The following is a 17,784-nucleotide window of genomic DNA, read 5'->3' on the forward strand; positions in this document are numbered from 1 at the left end:
ATTTCACCAGTGGTTGAATGGGGAATTGGGCTTCAGGGAAAATGTTGTTCGATGTTGCAGAAGTAACCAAGTGAGGCGGAACTTAGGGAAGGGTCAAATATGTGAGGCTTATTTGATCTAATAGTTCTGTGATGTTTAGGCTGTTACAAATGTACTGATATAAGTGGATGCAAGTTACATTCTGGCAACTTTAAGTAAAATAACTTAGTTGTGTATCTGCTTTCTCATTGGCTAGAATGTTACAACCTGATCTCCCCTGTCTTTGATCATTGAGGAGATGCATTTCCATTGTTAGAGCGGTCACTATCTAGTCAATATAACAGATAAACATTGGTCTGGTGCTGTGTTTACGTATGCATGCTATCAACGTGGAAAAGAGGCCTAGTACAGGATCTGATAGGGCCAAGCAGTGGAATAGTGGGGGAAGTGGGTGTAGTCTGATAGGGCCAAGTAGTGGAATAGTGGGGAGGTTTTAGTGGGTGTAGGGTCTGATAGGGCCAAGTAGTGGAATAGTGGGGAGGTTTTAGTGGGTGTAGGGTCTGATAGGGCCAAGTAGTGGAATAGTGGGGAGGTTTTAGTGGGTGTAGGATCTGATAGGGCCAAGTAGTGGAATAGTGGGGAGGTTTTAGTGGGTGTAGGATCTGATAGTGCCAAGTAGTGGAATAGTGGTGAGGTTTTAATGGGTGTAGGATTTGATAGGGCCAAATAGTGGAATAGTGGTGAGGTTTTAATGGGTGTAGGATTTGATAGGGCCAAATAGTGGAATAGTGGTGAGGTTTTAATGGGTGTAGGATCTGATAGGGCCAAGTAGGCTGAAAAGAGGAAGAGAGGAGGAGGAGAGGAGGAAGAGAGAGGAGAGAGCAGGAGGAAAAGAGGAAGAAAGAGGAGGAGGGAAGAAGAGAGGAGAGAGAGCAAGTGGAAAGAGGAAGAAGGAGAGGGAGAGGAGGAGGAAGAAGAGAGAGCAGGAGGAAAAGACAAAGGCAGAAAATAAAATAAGGATGGGGACAAAGGACAAAGGACAAAAGTCATTGGAAGAAATGGTTGTCGAATAAAGAAGGACCATAATGTTAAAAGATGATTGTCCCTTTATTCAAGACACTGTAACCAACACTTAGGCACTTCAACGGTTAAATGGTTGAACAGTAACACTTTGGACAACACAGTAGAGATGTCTAATAATGTCCTGAGTTGTCCTTTCATGTGTGTTATGAGTATGTACATAATAGGAGTGCATTGCTAACCTGATCCCAGATCTGTTTGTGGTCTTTATGCCAACGGTCGTTCTGCCCTGAACAAGGCAGTTTAACCCACTGTTCCCCAGTAGGCCGTCATTGTAAATAAGAAGTTGTTTGTAACTGACTTGCCTAGATAAATAAAGGCCATCGTGCCAGTCTGTCATTGCCAAGTCAACTCTTTGTCACCCATTGTCATGTTTGGCTTGACACAAATGAGTGACAGGAGTTGTCATGATGGCACAAACAGACTGGCACTCAGACTAGTGCATTGAGTCTCCTTCACAAGAGGACCATTTCATTTCAGACACTCTCTGCTGTGTCACACAGCTCCCTGTATTGAGGTGGTTGAGAGGTGAAGATCACAGGTGGCACATCAACCTTTCTTCTCATCTGGCAGAGTATTGTGATGGCCAGGACAACTCCAACATCCTGAGGACCAGACACACAGTAACGGTTCAGTCAGGATTGACGGACAGGTGACCAGATGCTGAGTGTGATAGATGATGGTTCAATCTAATAGGCCTACACTCAACACCTATGGTAAAAATCACTATAGTACAGCGTTGGGGTGTGATAGAAAAATTACATATTTACCTGATTTGTTAATTATTAATAGTTTGCAATTAATGTTTAATAGATAGAAGGATATTTCTGTCCTGTTAGTTTCTATTTTATTATGGTCTCCTCTAGTTCCCTGCAGCTAATCTGGGCATATGGTCACCAGAGATGATTTGAGCTGACAAATGAGTTAAAGACTGCATTACATAGTAAAGATGTGATGGGTGTAACCAAGAGGAGTTTAGAACAATTCCTCATTGTCACTCTAAATCATTCTTCCATCTTGGAAACTAAGCCAGGGTGGGGTTAAGACAACAACCCAAGTGCAGATAACGACAGGATGCAGCCAGTGGCTTATGATACTCCTTGGTCTGCATGGGGGGGTTGAACCAACCATGACTGAGCATGGTTAGTGTCAGCTATACACAGTACTCTGTATTTGTGTAAGGTTAAGAGGTTAGGGGGGGGGGGGGGGTCAACCATCCTCAGTATTGCAATAATTAATCAATATTAAATAAAGATGATTGTTTGAAGAAATGACCAAGTCTCTCTCAGTACCCACGACAGTTAGCATCCTGACTTTCAGATGTTTTAATTGTTCTTGTTTACTTGTATGTACTGTGTACTGCAATTCAGATTTTAGCTGCCACATCAGTAATAATTATAATAAACAAATACTACTAAAGTTTTCAATTCGGGTAGTCAATTTAATTTAATTTCCTGAATTGAAAAATCCACTACGGACTATTTTGGTGGAATTGAATTTCAATTGATTTGATTGAAAAAACTGAATGGACCCCAACCCTGAAATGGATAAATAGTACAGACAGAGATCTGAAATACATACCCATAATGCTGTCAGTGCTACTAATGTTCCTATCATCAGGCTGATTGCATAGCCCATGGAAGAGAGCAGGATGGGAAGACATGGCTGAAAATGACAAATTTAGAGTTTATCATTTTGTGAGAAAAACAAGAGTATGTGTGTCTGTATTATATCAGAACAAATATCAGTTTATTGTATCAGAGACTGTATCAGTACTGTAAATCCTCTTTGTATATCAAACTAGAATTATGGCATTGTAATGGTGTAGTGGAATGACATGATTTTACCTCTTTATATACCAGCATGTGTTCATCCATTAATCCCTTGTGGTCATCATCCTCAGACATATCACTGTTGGGATAGTGAATAACAAATATTGTATTGTTACCACGAGCAACCTGAAATAGAATGTGACATGGGCTCATTAAAATATACAAATTGATCTTCCCGAAAGACATAACAGATTTATTTAACACAGACTGACACACTGAATCCTCCTCAGCATACACACAACAACAACATCATCATCAAGTTAACTTATTTAACACTGCAGACTCACACATTCAAAGTCTGTTGAGTCCTCATCAGAACAGAGACAGGAGATGGGGATGTCTGTGCCCCAGTCTTGGTAGCCTTGTACGAGCCCACAGCATTTGAACTGAAAGTGAAGGAAACAGAACAACAGACACTTTAAAACATGTAATGATTTCCAGAACTATAAGGTCTTGAAGACTACTCCATGGAGACATCTCCAATGAAAGAGATTTTAGTCCAGAACTATAAGGCCTTGAAGCCTACTCCATGGAGACATCTCCAATGAAAGAGCTTTTAGTCCAGAACTATAAGGCCTTGAAGACTACTCCATGGAGACATCTCCAATGAAAGAGCTTTTAGTCCAGAACTATAAGGTCTTGAAGCCTACTCCATGGAGACATCTCCAATGAAAAGAGCTTTTAGTCCAGGACTATAAGGCCTTGAAGCCTACTCCATGGAGACATCTCCAATGAAAGAGCTTTTAGTCCAGAACTATAAGGCCTTGAAGCCTACTCCATGGAGACATCTCCAATGAAAGAGCTTTTAGTCCAGAACTATAAGGCCTTGAAGCCTACTCCATGGAGACATCTCCAATGAAAGAGCTTTTAGTCAGAACTATAAGGCCTTGAAGCCTACTCCATGGAGACATCTCCAATGAAAGAGCTTTTAGTCCAGAACTATAAGGCCTTGAAGACTACTCCATGGAGACATCTCCAATGAAAGAGCTTTTAGTCCAGAACTATAAGGCCTTGAAGCCTACTCCATGGAGACATCTCCAATGAAAGAGCTTTTAGTCCAGAACTATAAGGCCTTGAAGCCTACTCCATGGAGACATCTCCAATGAAAGAGCTTTTAGTCCAGAACTATAAGGCCTTGAAGCCTACTCCATGGAGACATCTCCAATGAAAGAGCTTTTAGTCCAGAACTATAAGGCCTTGAAGACTACTCCATGGAGACATCTCCAATGAAAGAGCTTTTAGTCCAGAACTATAAGGCCTTGAAGCCTACTCCATGGAGACATCTCCAATGAAAGAGCTTTTAGTCCAGAACTATAAGGCCTTGAAGACTACTCCATGGAGACATCTCCAATGAAAGAGCTTTTAGTCCAGAACTATAAGGCCTTGAAGCCTACTCCATGGAGACATCTCCAATGAAAGAGCTTTTAGTCCAGAACTATAAGGCCTTGAAGCCTACTCCATGGAGACATCTCCAATGAAAGAGCTTTTAGTCCAGAACTATAAGGCCTTGAAGCCTACTCCATGGAGACATCTCCAATGAAAGAGCTTTTAGTCCAGGACTATAAGGCCTTGAAGACTATCATCTGAGACATCCAATGAAAGAGCACAGTCCAGGACAGGCCTTTTTATCCAAAACATCTCCAATGAAAGAGCTTTACCAGGACTAGGTTTTACATCTACCTAGGACTAGGTTTAAAAACCTACCTAATTACAAAGGTGGAAGCACACACCCTGTCCTGGATTGGCCGAGACCCTAAGAAGTACTCAATGAAGGTGACTTACATTAGCTTGAAAGTAGTATATCTGTTCTATATCGTTTTGTTTCGCTCCACTGAGAGGCATCATGGCTAGGTCTTCCTTTCTGCTTAACTCCTCCATCTTGAAATGAATGAGGTTTACATTGAATGTTATATTCACAGCTAAAACCTATACAGTAATCATCTACGACTTTGATAGGAACAGACTGAATTATCAAGAGTCAGATATATTCCACCATCATGCTTTATACTATAACATTTGTTACATTTAACTCTAATATATTTTCACCGGAACAGCAAACAAACATTGGCTCAAGGTTGAATTGAAAAGGTAAGATACATATAAGCTGTAGACTGTACCTTGTGTTTGGCTTGATATACTTTCACACACTCCACAAACAGGTATAGGCTGGCCAGTGACATACCTACTGAAAACTACACACATATTGGGGTTGTCAAGCAAAATCAATACTTAAAGGTTCATTCAAATCAAATCATCAAACCATATCACACTTTCTGGGAAACATGTTGGAAACAGGTCATGGGAAAATGGTTGAGTTGAGTTCTAAGGCCATGACTTGTCAGAAAGGAACCGTTTTGCACGTCAGTAGACACTAACCTGATCCCAGATCTGTTTGTGTTGTATAGCCAACCCCTATGGTCATTGTCCAAGACAACACCAACAGATCTTGGACCAGGGCAGCTACTACTTTAGGGTACAGGTCTTGGCAAGCTTACCAGAATCACAGCCCACTTCTTCTCCTTGCGAGCTCCATAGACCCCAAAGATTGACAGGACCAGGGTTGCTGCTTCTAGGACATACAGAACTGCTATCCCTGGCAGCATCTTGTCTATCTGTGAGTAGGAAGACAAGTCAAATTCATGAAATGGCAATTATGGGTTTATAATCATAATATTACAATGATACTGCTGGATTCTAGCCTGGTCTCAGATCTGTTTATGCTGTATAGCCAACACCTATGGTTGTTGTCATGCCAAACACTGTAGGAGTTGGAAAGACAGCACAAACAGATCTGGGACCAGGCTAGATGGACACAGAATTATTATAACAAAATGTGTATGACATAATAAGAAATGCAATAGGAGCTATAAAAATAACAATTACTTCTTCTGATTGGTGGAAGTACCCATGTCCAAATAAGGTGATGGCCAGCAAGAGGGAGCTGATGATCTGAAGAATACAACACATGATACAATCATTACAATGTACAGGGTATTATATGAGAATTATACTACAATCAGGTTTACATTACAATGTACAGGGTATTATAGTGAGAATTCTACTGATAATGCACAGTAAAGGTTGATACAATCATTACAATGTACAGGGTATTATACTGAGAATTCTACTGATAATGCACAGTAAAGGTTGATACAATCATTACAATGTACAGGGTATTATAGTGAGAATTCTACTGATAATGCACAGTAAAGGTTGATATAATCATTACAATGTACAGGGTATTATACTGAGAATTCTACTGATAATGCACAGTAAAGGTTGATACAATCATTACAATGTACAGGGTATTATACTGAGAATTCTACTGATAATGCACAGTAAAGGTTGATACAATCATTACAATGTACAGGGTATTATACTGAGAATTCTACTGATAATGCACAGTAAAGGTTGATACAATCATTACAATGTACAGGGTATTATACTGAGAATTCTACTGATAATGCACAGTAAAGGTTGATACAATCATTACAATGTACAGGGTATTATACTGAGAATTCTACTGATAATGCACAGTAAAGGTTGATAGTCATTACAATGTCATTACAATGTACAGGTTGATACAATCATTACAATTCAGGGTATTATTCTGAAATTCTACTGATAATGCACAGTAAAGGTTGATACAATCATTACAATGTACAGGGTATTATAGTGAGAATTCTACTGATAATGCACAGTAAAGGTTGATACAATCATTACAATGTACAGGGTATTATTCTGAGAATTCTACTGATAATGCACAGTAAAGGTTACAATCATTACAATGTACAGGGGTATATACTGAGAAATGATAATGCACAGTAAAGGTTGATACAATCATTACAATGTACAGGGTATTATAGTGAGAATTCTACTGATAATGCACAGTAAAGGTTGATACAATCATTACAATGTACAGGGTATTATAGTGAGAATTCTACTGATAATGCACAGTAAAGGTTGATACAATCATTACAATGTACAGGGTATTATAGTGAGAATTCTACTGATAATGCACAGTAAAGGTTGATACAATCATTACAATGTACAGGGTATTATTCTGAGAATTCTACTGATAATGCACAGTAAAGGTTGATACAATCATTACAATGTACAGGGTATTATAGTGAGAATTCTACTGATAATGCACAGTAAAGGTTGATACAATCATTACAATGTACAGGGTATTATTCTGAGAATTCTACTGATAATGCACAGTAAAGGTTGATACAATCATTACAATGTACAGGGTATTATTCTGGAATTCTACTGATAATGCACAGTAAAGGTTGATACAATCATTACAATGTACAGGGTATTATTCTGAGAATTCTACTGATAATGCACAGTAAAGGTTGATACAATCATTACAATGTACAGGGTATTATAGTGAGAATTATACTGATAATGCACAGTAAAGGTTGATACAATCATTACAATGTACAGGGTATTATTCTGGGAATTCTACTCATGCTTCATCATGAGTCATGAGGGATGGAATTATTTACAGGGTTTGTGAGCAGAGGGTTAATGAGTTTACAATATTTCATATGTATCATTTATAAATAGCCTATCAATGATTACATGAATAGCTGAAATGTTCATTTAGTTGGCTGTTTACTAATCAAATATACTTACAAACCCTTGGTGGTATGCCATGTCTGAGTTAATAAACATGACATAACTTTATAACATGCTGCAGCTTAAGTAGAATATGCGGAGACAATAAATACATATGTTGAACACATCTCCACAAGCCACACCTAAAAAACGGATTCCAGTGAAAGTTTAAACATGACAGCTGATATAAAGGGTAACTACGTAGGCTACAACATCTATTTTCTTTTACTTCTTAGTTCTTCAACAACAACAAGCGCTGCAATAAATGTGGGGATGGAAGTCATATAACTAAACGTGTCTACACGGTCATAAGTGACCGATAAAAAAACGAATTCATCAACTCGAATGAAATAAGGCCAATAGACTGGAAGATCACTTACCCCTATCAAGACACACACACAAATGAACGGCCGTTTTACCCAGATATGAATTCTTCCCATTTTAATATTTGGTTATGATACAAACAACAGCTTAGATAAATTGTTCACTTCAGAGAGGGGCTAACTTAAATGCAGAAAATGGATCGCTCGATTTCTTTAACCGGTTTTTCTTGTCTAACGACTCAAACTGAATTATTCCGCTGCTCTATGTTAGCTACATACTTTGGAGAATAAACTAAGGTCCATGGGCGTGGCGTATCGTTTTGACAGAGCAAAGGTCTTTGTTGACATACTGCTGAATGGTGTTTGGTTACATGGGGGGGACTAGCCCACATGAACGCAACCTCCCATGTTATGTTGGCCAGTGCACGATGGCTAGAGATCAGGCAGGCTAAAAGGAACTACATGGTCAATCTGCTGTCTGCGTTGGCCTTGCAGCATTTATGGTGATAGGGCCTCTACTTCTTACGCTTTGCGGAGCAGCGCAGAACTGTTAACGTTTTGATCCCAGCGCGACAGAAATGAAGCGCCCCGCACTCTTGGCCTCACACGCCAGCAGTGAACATTGCAGAAACATAACGCTGTGCTGCATATCTCACCGCTTTCTTTCATGTGCTGTGCTCTCCTGACGTCAAATAATCAACACTTCTTCATATTGATTCAATGGTTTGTGGTCAGTTAACCAATGGAATATGGTGTCAATATTATAAAAACGAAATATATATTAGCAAATACAAATTACAAGTGCTATAAACTATATCGTTATTTTCCATGAAGAAACGTTCAGTTTCTGCAAAATGTTCACTGCAAGCGTTCGAGGCCAAGGCTTAATTTCGGTAGCGCAGGAATCAACCATCCGAGACTTGTCAAGGATCAAATCAAATCAACGTTTATTTTCACAACAGGTGAAATGCCTTACAGTGAAATGCTTACTTACCGGCTCTAACCAATAGTGCAAAAAAGGGTACGTAATAGGTAAGTAAAGAAAAAAACAACAGTAAAAGACAGGCTATACACAATAGTCTGGGTAGCCATTTGATTACCTGTTCAGGAGTCATATGGTTGCAGGGGTAAAAACTGTTGAGAAGCCTTTTTGTCCTAGACTTGGCACTCCGGTACCGCTTGCCATGCGGTAGTAGAGAGAACAGTATATGACTGGGGTGGCTAGGGTCTTTGACAATTTGTAGGGCCTTCCTCTGACACCGCCTGGTGTAGAGGTCCTGGATGGCAGACATCTTAGCCCCAGTGATGTACTGGGCCGTACGCACTACCCTCTGTAGTGCCTTGCGGTCAGAGGCCGAGCAATTGCCATACCAGGCAGTGATGCAACCAGTCAGAATGCTCTCGATGTTGCAGCTGTAGAACCTTTTGAGGATCTCAGGACCCCTGACAAATCTTTTTAGTTTCCTGAGGGGAATAGGCTTTGTCGTGTCCTCTTCACAACTGTCTTGGTGTGTTTGGACCGTTCTAGTTTGTTGTTGATGTGGAACATTATCTTCACACAAGATCAGAAGATCAAGAAAACTGATTTGGCGTGTATCAGATTGCATAGTAAATCTCAAATGATCAGAACAGGAGTTAAGAAAAGCATGGAACGCCTGGAGCTGTTTTGCATCACCCTCCACAGAACAAAAATATCAATAAAAGTAGATAGAGGGGCTGTTATCAATATACCGTTTCCAAATGATGTTAGGCAAGATTTTTTTGTTGAGGGATTGAAAATAGACTGTTTCTCCATGTAACCCACATACAAATTAGCATAGTTAGGAGCCATGGGGGATCCCATAGCAGTACCCTTCGTCTGAATAAAGAAATCATTTAGAAACATGAAATAGTTATGTGTGAGTACTATTTCAGACAATGTTATAATGCATCACTGGAAGGCAGTTCATTAGGATCACGTTGCAGAAGAAAATGTTCCATAGATTCAATACCGCCCTCGTATTGTGTATAACGACTCAACATCAAAAGTAACACAAGGTATTCTCAGGATCAAGGAGAGGATCAAGAGATTCAATGATAGCTGATCATACTGCTGGTGTCCTTTACAAAGGAGGGTGTTGAATAGGTTATGCTGTTCTGAACTTAAATACCCATCTAGGACAGTGATAGTCTAATAAAAAAAAGTCATAAACTGTCCTAAAAGTACAAGATCAGCAGGACGGGGCTGTTACTACAACCGAACCCACCCTTATCAGCAGGACGAATAAGGACTGTCAATGCCCGACCCACCCTTATCAGCACTAATAAGGACAATAAGGGAGGGCGACTGTCCTATCCCCTTATGGAGGTTTTGTAACACCCTTTCTTGTCCTATCCATGAGTACAACCGACCCACCCTTATCAGCAGGACGAATAAGGACTGTCCTATCCATGAGTAATTTCAGCAGGAAAAGGACTGCCCTATCCATGAGTGGCAATTTAAGGACTGTGTTGAATAGCCACCCTTATCAGCAGGACGAATAAGGACTGTATCCATGAGTACAACCGACCCACCCTTTTGGTAAGGACTGTCCTATCCATGAGTACAAGACCCACCCTTATCAGCAGGAAATAAGGACTGTCCTATCCATGAGTACAGGACCCAGTCAGCAGGACGATAAGGACTGTCCTATTCATGAGTACAACCGACCCACCCTTATCAGCAGGGAATAAGGACTGTCCTATACATGGTACAACCGACCCACCATTATCGAATAAGGACTGTTTCTATCAGCAGGACGAATAAGGACTGTCCTATCCATGAGTACAACCGACCCACCCTTATCAGCAGGACGAATAAGGACTGTCCTATCCATGAGTACAACCGACCCACCCATATCAGCAGGACGAATAAGGACTGTCCTATACATGAGTACAACCGACCCACCCTTATCAGCAGGACGAATAAGGACTGTCCTATCCTGCCCACCCTTATCAGCAGGACGAATAAGGACTGTCCTACATGTACAACCGACCCACCCTTATCAGCAGGACGAATAAGGACAACCATGAGTACAACGACCCACCCTTATCAGCAGGACGAATAAGGACTGTCCTATACATGAGTACAACCGACCCACCCTTATCAGCAGGACGAATAAGGACTGTCCTATACATGAGTACAACCGACCCACCCTTATCAGCAGGACGAATAAGGACTGTCCTGAGTACAACCGACCCACCCTATACGAATAAGGATGAGTACAACCGACCCACCCTTATCAGCAGGACGAATAAGGGATCCTAACGACCCACCCTTATCAGCAGGACGAATAAGGACTAACCTATTGTAAATCAAGCAAAGCTTGTTTTTCATCCTTAGGTAAATTATGGAAAGATTTGGACCCCTGTTTATTCTTAAGTAGCTGTCCAACATCTTTTTCCATAAGTCTGCAATATGTCTCAGAGTGATTGCGATTGGCTGGAGGTATAAAATAACTCTTGCTTCTAAAAGGAGTCAAAGTATGTACAGGAGAGCAATCTACTGGTTCAATAGAAGTGTCAGAATTAGGGGAGCTAAAGTATTCCCATAAACGGATGTTTCTAAAAAACTTAAACATGTCTACCTTTATTAATCTTCTTGTGACTCCCCATCCCGGGTCCGGGAGCGTAATCATCGACTGACACTAATTAGCATAATGCAACGCAACGGACATAAATCTTCCTAGAAAATCTTCCGATTCATGAAAATCACAAGTGAAATATATTGGAACACAGCTTAGCCTTTTGTTAATCACCCTGTCATCTCAGATTTTCAAAATATGCTTTACAGCCAAAGCTAGACAAGCATTTGTGTAAGTTTATCGATAGACTAGCATAGCATTGTGCCTTGCTAGCAGCAGGCAACCTTGTCACGAAAATCAGAAAAGCAATCAAATTAAATCGTTTACCTTTGATGAACTTCGGATGTTTTCACTCACGAGACTCCCAGGTAGATAGCCAAATTTCATTTTTTCCCCCCAAAGATTATTTTTGTAGGAGAAATAGCTCCGTTTGTTCTTCACGTTTGGCTGAGAAATCGCACGGAAATTGCAGTCATGAAAACTGCAAAAATATTCCAAATTAGCTCCATAATATCAACAGAAACATGGCAAACGTTGTTTATAATCGATCCTCAAGGTGTTTTTCAAATATCTATTCGATAATATATCTGTCAGGACAATTAGTTTTTAAGTAGGACCGATTGCAGTAATGGCTACCTCTGTATTTTACACGAGAGTCACCCTGGGAGCCATCAGGTGACCACTTACGCAATGTAGCCGCCTACGGCTATTCTTCAACATAAATGCGTAAAACTACGTCACAATGCTGTAGACACCTTAGGGAATACGTAGAAAGCATAAGCTGGTTGATAGCACATTCACAGCTCAATAGGGACTCATTGGAACACAGCGCTTTCAAAATATGGGGCACTTCCGGATTGGATTTTTCTCAGGCTTTCGCCTGCAACATCAGTTCTGTTATACTCACAGACAATATCTTTACAGTTTTGAAAACGTTAGTGTTTTCTATCCAAAGCTGTCAATTATATGCATATTCTAGCATCTTGTCCTGACAAAATATCCCGTTTAAAAAGGGAACGTTTTTTTTTCAAAAATGAAAATACTGCCCCTAGAGTCGCAACAGGTTTTAACATCAACATCGTTGCACTGGGTTGTAAGGCACAACATATAACCCTTTATTAAGCAAAGAGACGTGGGCAGGGCTCAATATCTTGCTTGATAAATTAAAGACACTCAGTCCCGTGGGTTCTGGGACCGTGTGAACGGTCTCCTCTACCTCTGATAGTCGTTTCTTCTTACCCTGTCGAGTGCGGCATCTCGTCGATGCGCGTGCCTGCGGCCTCCTCCGCCCTTCCGTCCGTCCAGTCTCTCGTTGAATAAAAAAACTACCACGGGAAGCGCTGGTTGTAGAGCGTTGATCAGACGGGGTGGATAGAAGTAAGCGGCATCCCTCCTGCGTCTGCCATGGAGAGGAGGAGCAGGACCTCGTCAGGTTTCTCCAGAAGTAGACTTTATTCTCGGCCTTGTCTTTTTTGTCTTGGTTGAATTTCTTGATTTTAAGTTCCTTTATTTCTTAAGACAACTTGTCCTGGAGCGCTTGGTTAGTTTTCATCAGTTCATTGAATATGCCATCATCATTAACAGCTATTTTTAAAGCTGTGCGTTTGTCTTTAATCGTGTTATCCATTACAATAAATAAATCATTCTTCAACTGGTCAACAATTAACGTCATTAAACCAATAGAGCATTTGTTCAGGATGGCACACCAGCGCTCACAGAAGTCATCTGTAAGCGAGATGGTTCTTTTGCCACCTGAGTCCCCGTGGAATAATGCATTGACGCACATAATCACTAAGAGTGACTATATGTAGATGCGTTCTCGTCTGGCGCTTAGATAAACGTAACAGTTCTTTCGAGAGGTCAGAATTACCTCCCGGAAGAATGACGGGAGTCTGAAACCTTGAAGATTTAAAATAGTTTATTGGGTGCTTCTCTCTTCAATACAGTTTTCAGTTGGCTCTCTCTCATTCAACTGTCTTGGCTAGTCTTATACAATTCCAAATATCCAACGTACTAAAACACTATTTGTAAAAATGTATAAATTACCATTTTATCTCATAGATACATTATTAAAATGTAATTCTCAAAATATCTCTAAATACAGCCAGTTAGAATGTTTCCACTCTGTGTGAATGTTCGTTGGTCCTGTCTCCATGACTACGACAGGCTAGCTTGACTGGAGCTAACTTTAGCCGACGTTAGCTCTATGCTAACAGACTTTTATAAATCAATTAAACTATCAAAACCTTGTAAAACACAATTATATCATTACATTCCGCTTAACTTGGTGTTTCATATCCTATGCTTTATAATTCGCTCACTGTGATAATGTTTACAATATTTACTTCTCTCTTCAGTTTTCAGTTGTCTCACTCATTCAAATTACTCACTGACTAGGCAGCTAGCGCGAGAGCCACTGTAGAGAGACTGCATGAAGCAACCGCTACTAGAGCAAGCGGCTTCCTCAGTGTGCCGAAACAAGCGGAACACCCATTGACTATAAATAGTGTAAATGGTTGCAAAATGCCTAAAATATGGCGACCATATACCTCACTATCTCCCACATTTCAGGTTGGCAACACAAGGAACCCAAACATGAGCTAAAAACGGTACTATTAAAACAGAAAGTATTACCCCTTTTTCACAGCACCTCTTTCCCTTTTTCTTGACAGAAAACTAAGACCAACAAGTAGCCTGCCTCTGACTTTATCAGAACGTTTCCATACTGGTATATAAATTCATCAATATAACGCCAACCAAACTCTTTTGGCCTTGGGGGGGTTTATTTATTTAATGCATTATACTGCCATTTTACTATGATAACGCATAATAAATAAATATGGTACCATATGGTATTTCCAAATATTACACAATCCATGCTTCCTTCCCTCCTCCGTAACTTGGCTTGGAGTAACCACTGATATCATAAGATTTACAGCAGATGTGTTATTTCAGTGATTAATAAAATGGAATGAGCAAGCAACCCTTAACCATAAGTGAGAGTACCAGCTGTTCAGGGCGTCTGCGTGATCACGCTCTCCGTAGCCGATGTGGGTAAGACCTTTAAACAGGTTAACATCAACAAGGCCCCAGGACCAGGATGCATACTCGGAGCATGCACTGACCAGTTGGCAAGTGTCTTCATTTACATGTTTAATCTCTTACCCAGTCTGTAATACCTACATGTTACAAGCAGACCACCATAGTCCCTGTGCCCAAGGACGCCAAGGTAACCTGCCTAAATGACGACGCCCCATAACAGTCACATCTGTAGCCATGAAAAGCTTTGAAAGGCTTATCATGAATCACATCAACACCATCATCCCAGACACCCTGGACCCACTCCAATTTGCATACCACCCCAATAGATCCACAGATGACATAATCTCTATTGCACTCCATACTGCCCTTTCCCACTTGGACAAAAGGAACACCTACGTGAGAATGCTGTTCATTGACTACAGTTCAGCGTTCAACACCATAGTGCCCTCCAAGCTCATCACTAAGCTAAGGATCCAGGGACTGAAAACACTCCCTCTGCAACTGGATCCTGGTGAACATCTCCCTCTGCAACTGGATCTTGGTCTTCCCAACGGGACGTCCCCAGGTGCTGAAGGTAGGCAACAACACATCCCCCACGTTGACCGTAGTGCATACGGCCCAGTACATCACTGGGGCAGAGCTCCCTGCCATCCAGGACCTCTATACCTCATTGTGTATCCATTACTACGTGTTTGACTTGTCTATTATTTCTCTATTTTTCTTTCTCTCTGCATTGTGGGAAGGGCTCGTAAGTAAGCATTTCACTAACAGTCCATACCTGTTGTTGATGAAGCATGTGACAAATACAATTTGATTTGAAGGATGTTTTCATGTTGACAGTCATTATTGAGACCACACACTGTTAAAAATCCTTTCTTAAACCCTCAAGTTCAACTTATCTTTATTGTCCCCATTGGGAGATATGTTGTGCAGTCAGGGTTCAACAATACAAAACGGCAACATTAAAAACAGTGACAACCATACAACCAATACACACAACATGAAACAATGACATTGATAAAAAGGAGCAATCATTGAGCAGAAGTGCAGCAATAAATCAACATTTAATTTAATGTGCAGATTCAGAAAGTTCATGGGGCTGTGGGATAAAATAGTTATTGTATCTGCTGCTATTGAGTTTGGGAAGTCTAAAACGACGACCTAAGGGGAGAAGTGCAAAATTGTCAAGGAGGGGGTGATCAGAGGACAGTCTAGGATACTGTTAGCTCTCCTCACCACATGCTTTCTGGATGTCACTGAGAGCTGTGCCTGTTGAACCCTGATGACCTGGCTGGTCACCTTAACCACACTGTCCAACCTAAACAGTGTCATCACGGTCTTGCTGACATTAAAAGAGTTCATCTTTCTCAACAACATAAAAGCCATTGCTAGCAATGAGGAATCAGCCCAGAAACGGCCCTCTTCCGGGGCCGGAACTGATAGAATCGACCCGAATCGGATGTCGGACTCGGCCTGGAATCAAAATGAATGACTGCCCAGAATCGTCCCGTTTCCATCTACGTGAGTTCAGTCGACTTTTTTGGCATCTTACCAGAATCCCCCAGAAGGGGCCTGATGCTAATTTAAATAAATGTATACAAAATTACCGAATTTAGTCATTTTAAACATTACTATTTTACATTTTATGCATACAAATTATACCCATCCACCCCCAAAAAAATTATGTAGGAGAAAACACTGTACACCTGATGACCGTGTCAGCGTGCATGCGCCTGGCCCACCACAGGAGTCGCTACATGGGGACGGGACAAGGACATCGCGTCCGGCCAAACCCTCCCTTAACTCGGACGACGCTGGGCCAATTGTGCGGGTCTCCCGGTCGCGGCCGGCACGGTTATCGAACTAGCATCTGTAGCAACGCAGTTTGCACATCGATGCAGTGTCTTAGACCACTGAGTCACTCGGGAGGACCCAGCAACTTTTTAATGCTTGTCAATTGCCTTGCACAAAGTATCAAAATACTAAAATACTACTTAAGCAGGACTTTAAATGTTTTATTTAAATGTTAATTGTATTTTTTCTCACATAAACAATTAAAAATATGGAAAAATAAATAATGAAATGCTAATTATATAAAGCAGCCGTGTAATCATCTGCCAGAGTAGCCCCAATCGACACGAGACCCAAGTAGTACATTTGGGACAGATAACTCTCATCGGAATCGGCCCGAGTTCAATCCCCGCATCCTAGACATAAGTTATACTGCCTAAGGCGGCCCAGACTCGGACCACATAACGTCGGCCGAGTGTAACGCTCAGCAGGAATCTGCCCAGATCCACCATGCTACCTGGGAGACCTGTTAGAAAAGGAAATGCACGCCCTTAAACTAGCAAAGGTTAACTAGCTGGATGGATCATTTTTTAATTACTTACATTAAATTATATGCTGTCAAGGGCAGAATAATATTCTCATAATTAACTATTATATTATTTTAATTCAATAACTGATACAGCACTTAAAGCTTATATTATTTGAGTGTGCAAAGTTAACTAGCTAGCTTGGTACTTAACTACCTGCTCTTCCAGCAACTATTTTTCCCACGGTCAGTTTATCCAGGAGCGCTTTCTTCAGCGACTTCAGATCCACTCCGATTTCTTTCTCTATCAAATCGACAAGGTAGACGGGGAGAGCTCCATCACCCAAACCTGTTTCGGAGTCATCATTTGTCGATATAGGGCTTTGTAGATCAGATTCATCACTTTGGCCGTTTTGCTGCTCTGCAGAGGGCGCCGCCATCTTTCTGCTGTGTCTCTTCCACGTCAACAGCACGCAGATGTAAACACAGCACCGAACACAGCCGTCACCGTCTATACACCCCCTCCAGTGGTGACAGTTCGTACTACGGGGCCTTTCACGGGTAAACACTTGGGACATTTCCAACTATAACACAATCCACGCTTCCTTCCATCCTCCATTCATTGGCTTCGAGTAACCAGTGATATCATAAGTGGAGTGGTGATAGCTTCAGACAATTTACCGTTGATGTGTTATTTCAGTGATTACTAAAGGGAATTAGGAAGGATGTTTTCAAAACAAGACCCTCTTCAGTGTTTGAGTGTCATGTTGACAATCAAGACTTCACAGGAAACAACTGGACATACTGTATGTGCTCAGTTATGTAGTTGTTGAACTAATCTGTTACCCAGAAAGGAACAGTTACTCTCCAGCATTTCAAACCTACTGTAAAATAAGTATGCCCACCTGTCCTCGTTGGTTGGCCCTCACTTCATACTCGTCGCCAAACCCACTGGCTACAGGTTATCTACAAGTCACTGTTAGGTA

General features: G+C 41.1%; 1 protein-coding gene and 2 long non-coding RNA genes across 20 annotated transcripts; 2 read left to right on the forward strand and 1 right to left on the reverse strand.

The window, feature by feature from the left end:
* Window positions 1-1,067: 1,067 nt before the first annotated feature.
* On the reverse strand, window positions 1,068-8,139 carry LOC127921323 (tetraspanin-8-like). The gene is made up of 9 exons (XM_052505034.1): window positions 7,895-8,139; window positions 5,775-5,840; window positions 5,387-5,503; window positions 5,009-5,083; window positions 4,674-4,769; window positions 3,179-3,277; window positions 2,907-3,017; window positions 2,641-2,724; window positions 1,068-1,664 (listed from the first exon to the last, which is right to left on the reverse strand). Exons 1-9 carry the CDS (start codon window positions 7,952-7,954, stop codon window positions 1,536-1,538), a joined length of 837 nt encoding a protein of 278 aa, XP_052360994.1. The 5' UTR covers window positions 7,955-8,139; the 3' UTR covers window positions 1,068-1,535.
* Window positions 3,192-3,758, forward strand: LOC127921326 (uncharacterized). The gene is made up of 3 exons (XR_008108706.1): window positions 3,192-3,341; window positions 3,404-3,527; window positions 3,591-3,758. It is a non-coding gene; the product is annotated as an uncharacterized LOC127921326 (long non-coding RNA).
* LOC127921325 (uncharacterized) lies at window positions 5,925-7,547 on the forward strand. 18 transcript variants are annotated; one of them, XR_008108700.1, is made up of 6 exons: window positions 5,930-5,971; window positions 6,038-6,103; window positions 6,170-6,433; window positions 6,532-6,663; window positions 6,722-7,117; window positions 7,183-7,547. It is a non-coding gene; the product is annotated as an uncharacterized LOC127921325 (long non-coding RNA). The 18 variants fall into 18 exon arrangements; XR_008108695.1 differs by lacking the exon at window positions 6,038-6,103 and having other exon boundaries at window positions 5,933-6,037; window positions 6,104-6,433; window positions 7,183-7,248; window positions 7,315-7,547; XR_008108702.1 differs by lacking the exon at window positions 6,038-6,103 and having other exon boundaries at window positions 5,933-6,037; window positions 6,104-6,433; window positions 6,722-6,985; window positions 7,052-7,117.
* Window positions 8,140-17,784: the final 9,645 nt, after the last annotated feature.

This window comes from Oncorhynchus keta, unplaced genomic scaffold, assembly GCF_023373465.1.
Source record: "Oncorhynchus keta strain PuntledgeMale-10-30-2019 unplaced genomic scaffold, Oket_V2 Un_contig_2200_pilon_pilon, whole genome shotgun sequence".
NCBI classification, from domain to species: Eukaryota; Metazoa; Chordata; class Actinopteri; order Salmoniformes; family Salmonidae; genus Oncorhynchus; species Oncorhynchus keta.

Excerpts from the sequence above, each read along its gene's own strand:
- LOC127921323 (XM_052505034.1), bottom strand. The coding sequence starts at position 7,954 with ATGGGAAGAATTCATATCTGGGTAAAACGGCCGTTCATTTGTGTGTGT. Across the intron at positions 5,084-5,386 it reads AGAAGTGGGCTGTGATTCTG|TTTTCAGTAGGTATGTCACT; the intron begins GTAAGCTTGCCA and ends ATATGTGTGTAG. Across the intron at positions 4,770-5,008 it reads TATATCAAGCCAAACACAAG|ATGGAGGAGTTAAGCAGAAA; the intron begins GTACAGTCTACA and ends ATTCATTTCAAG.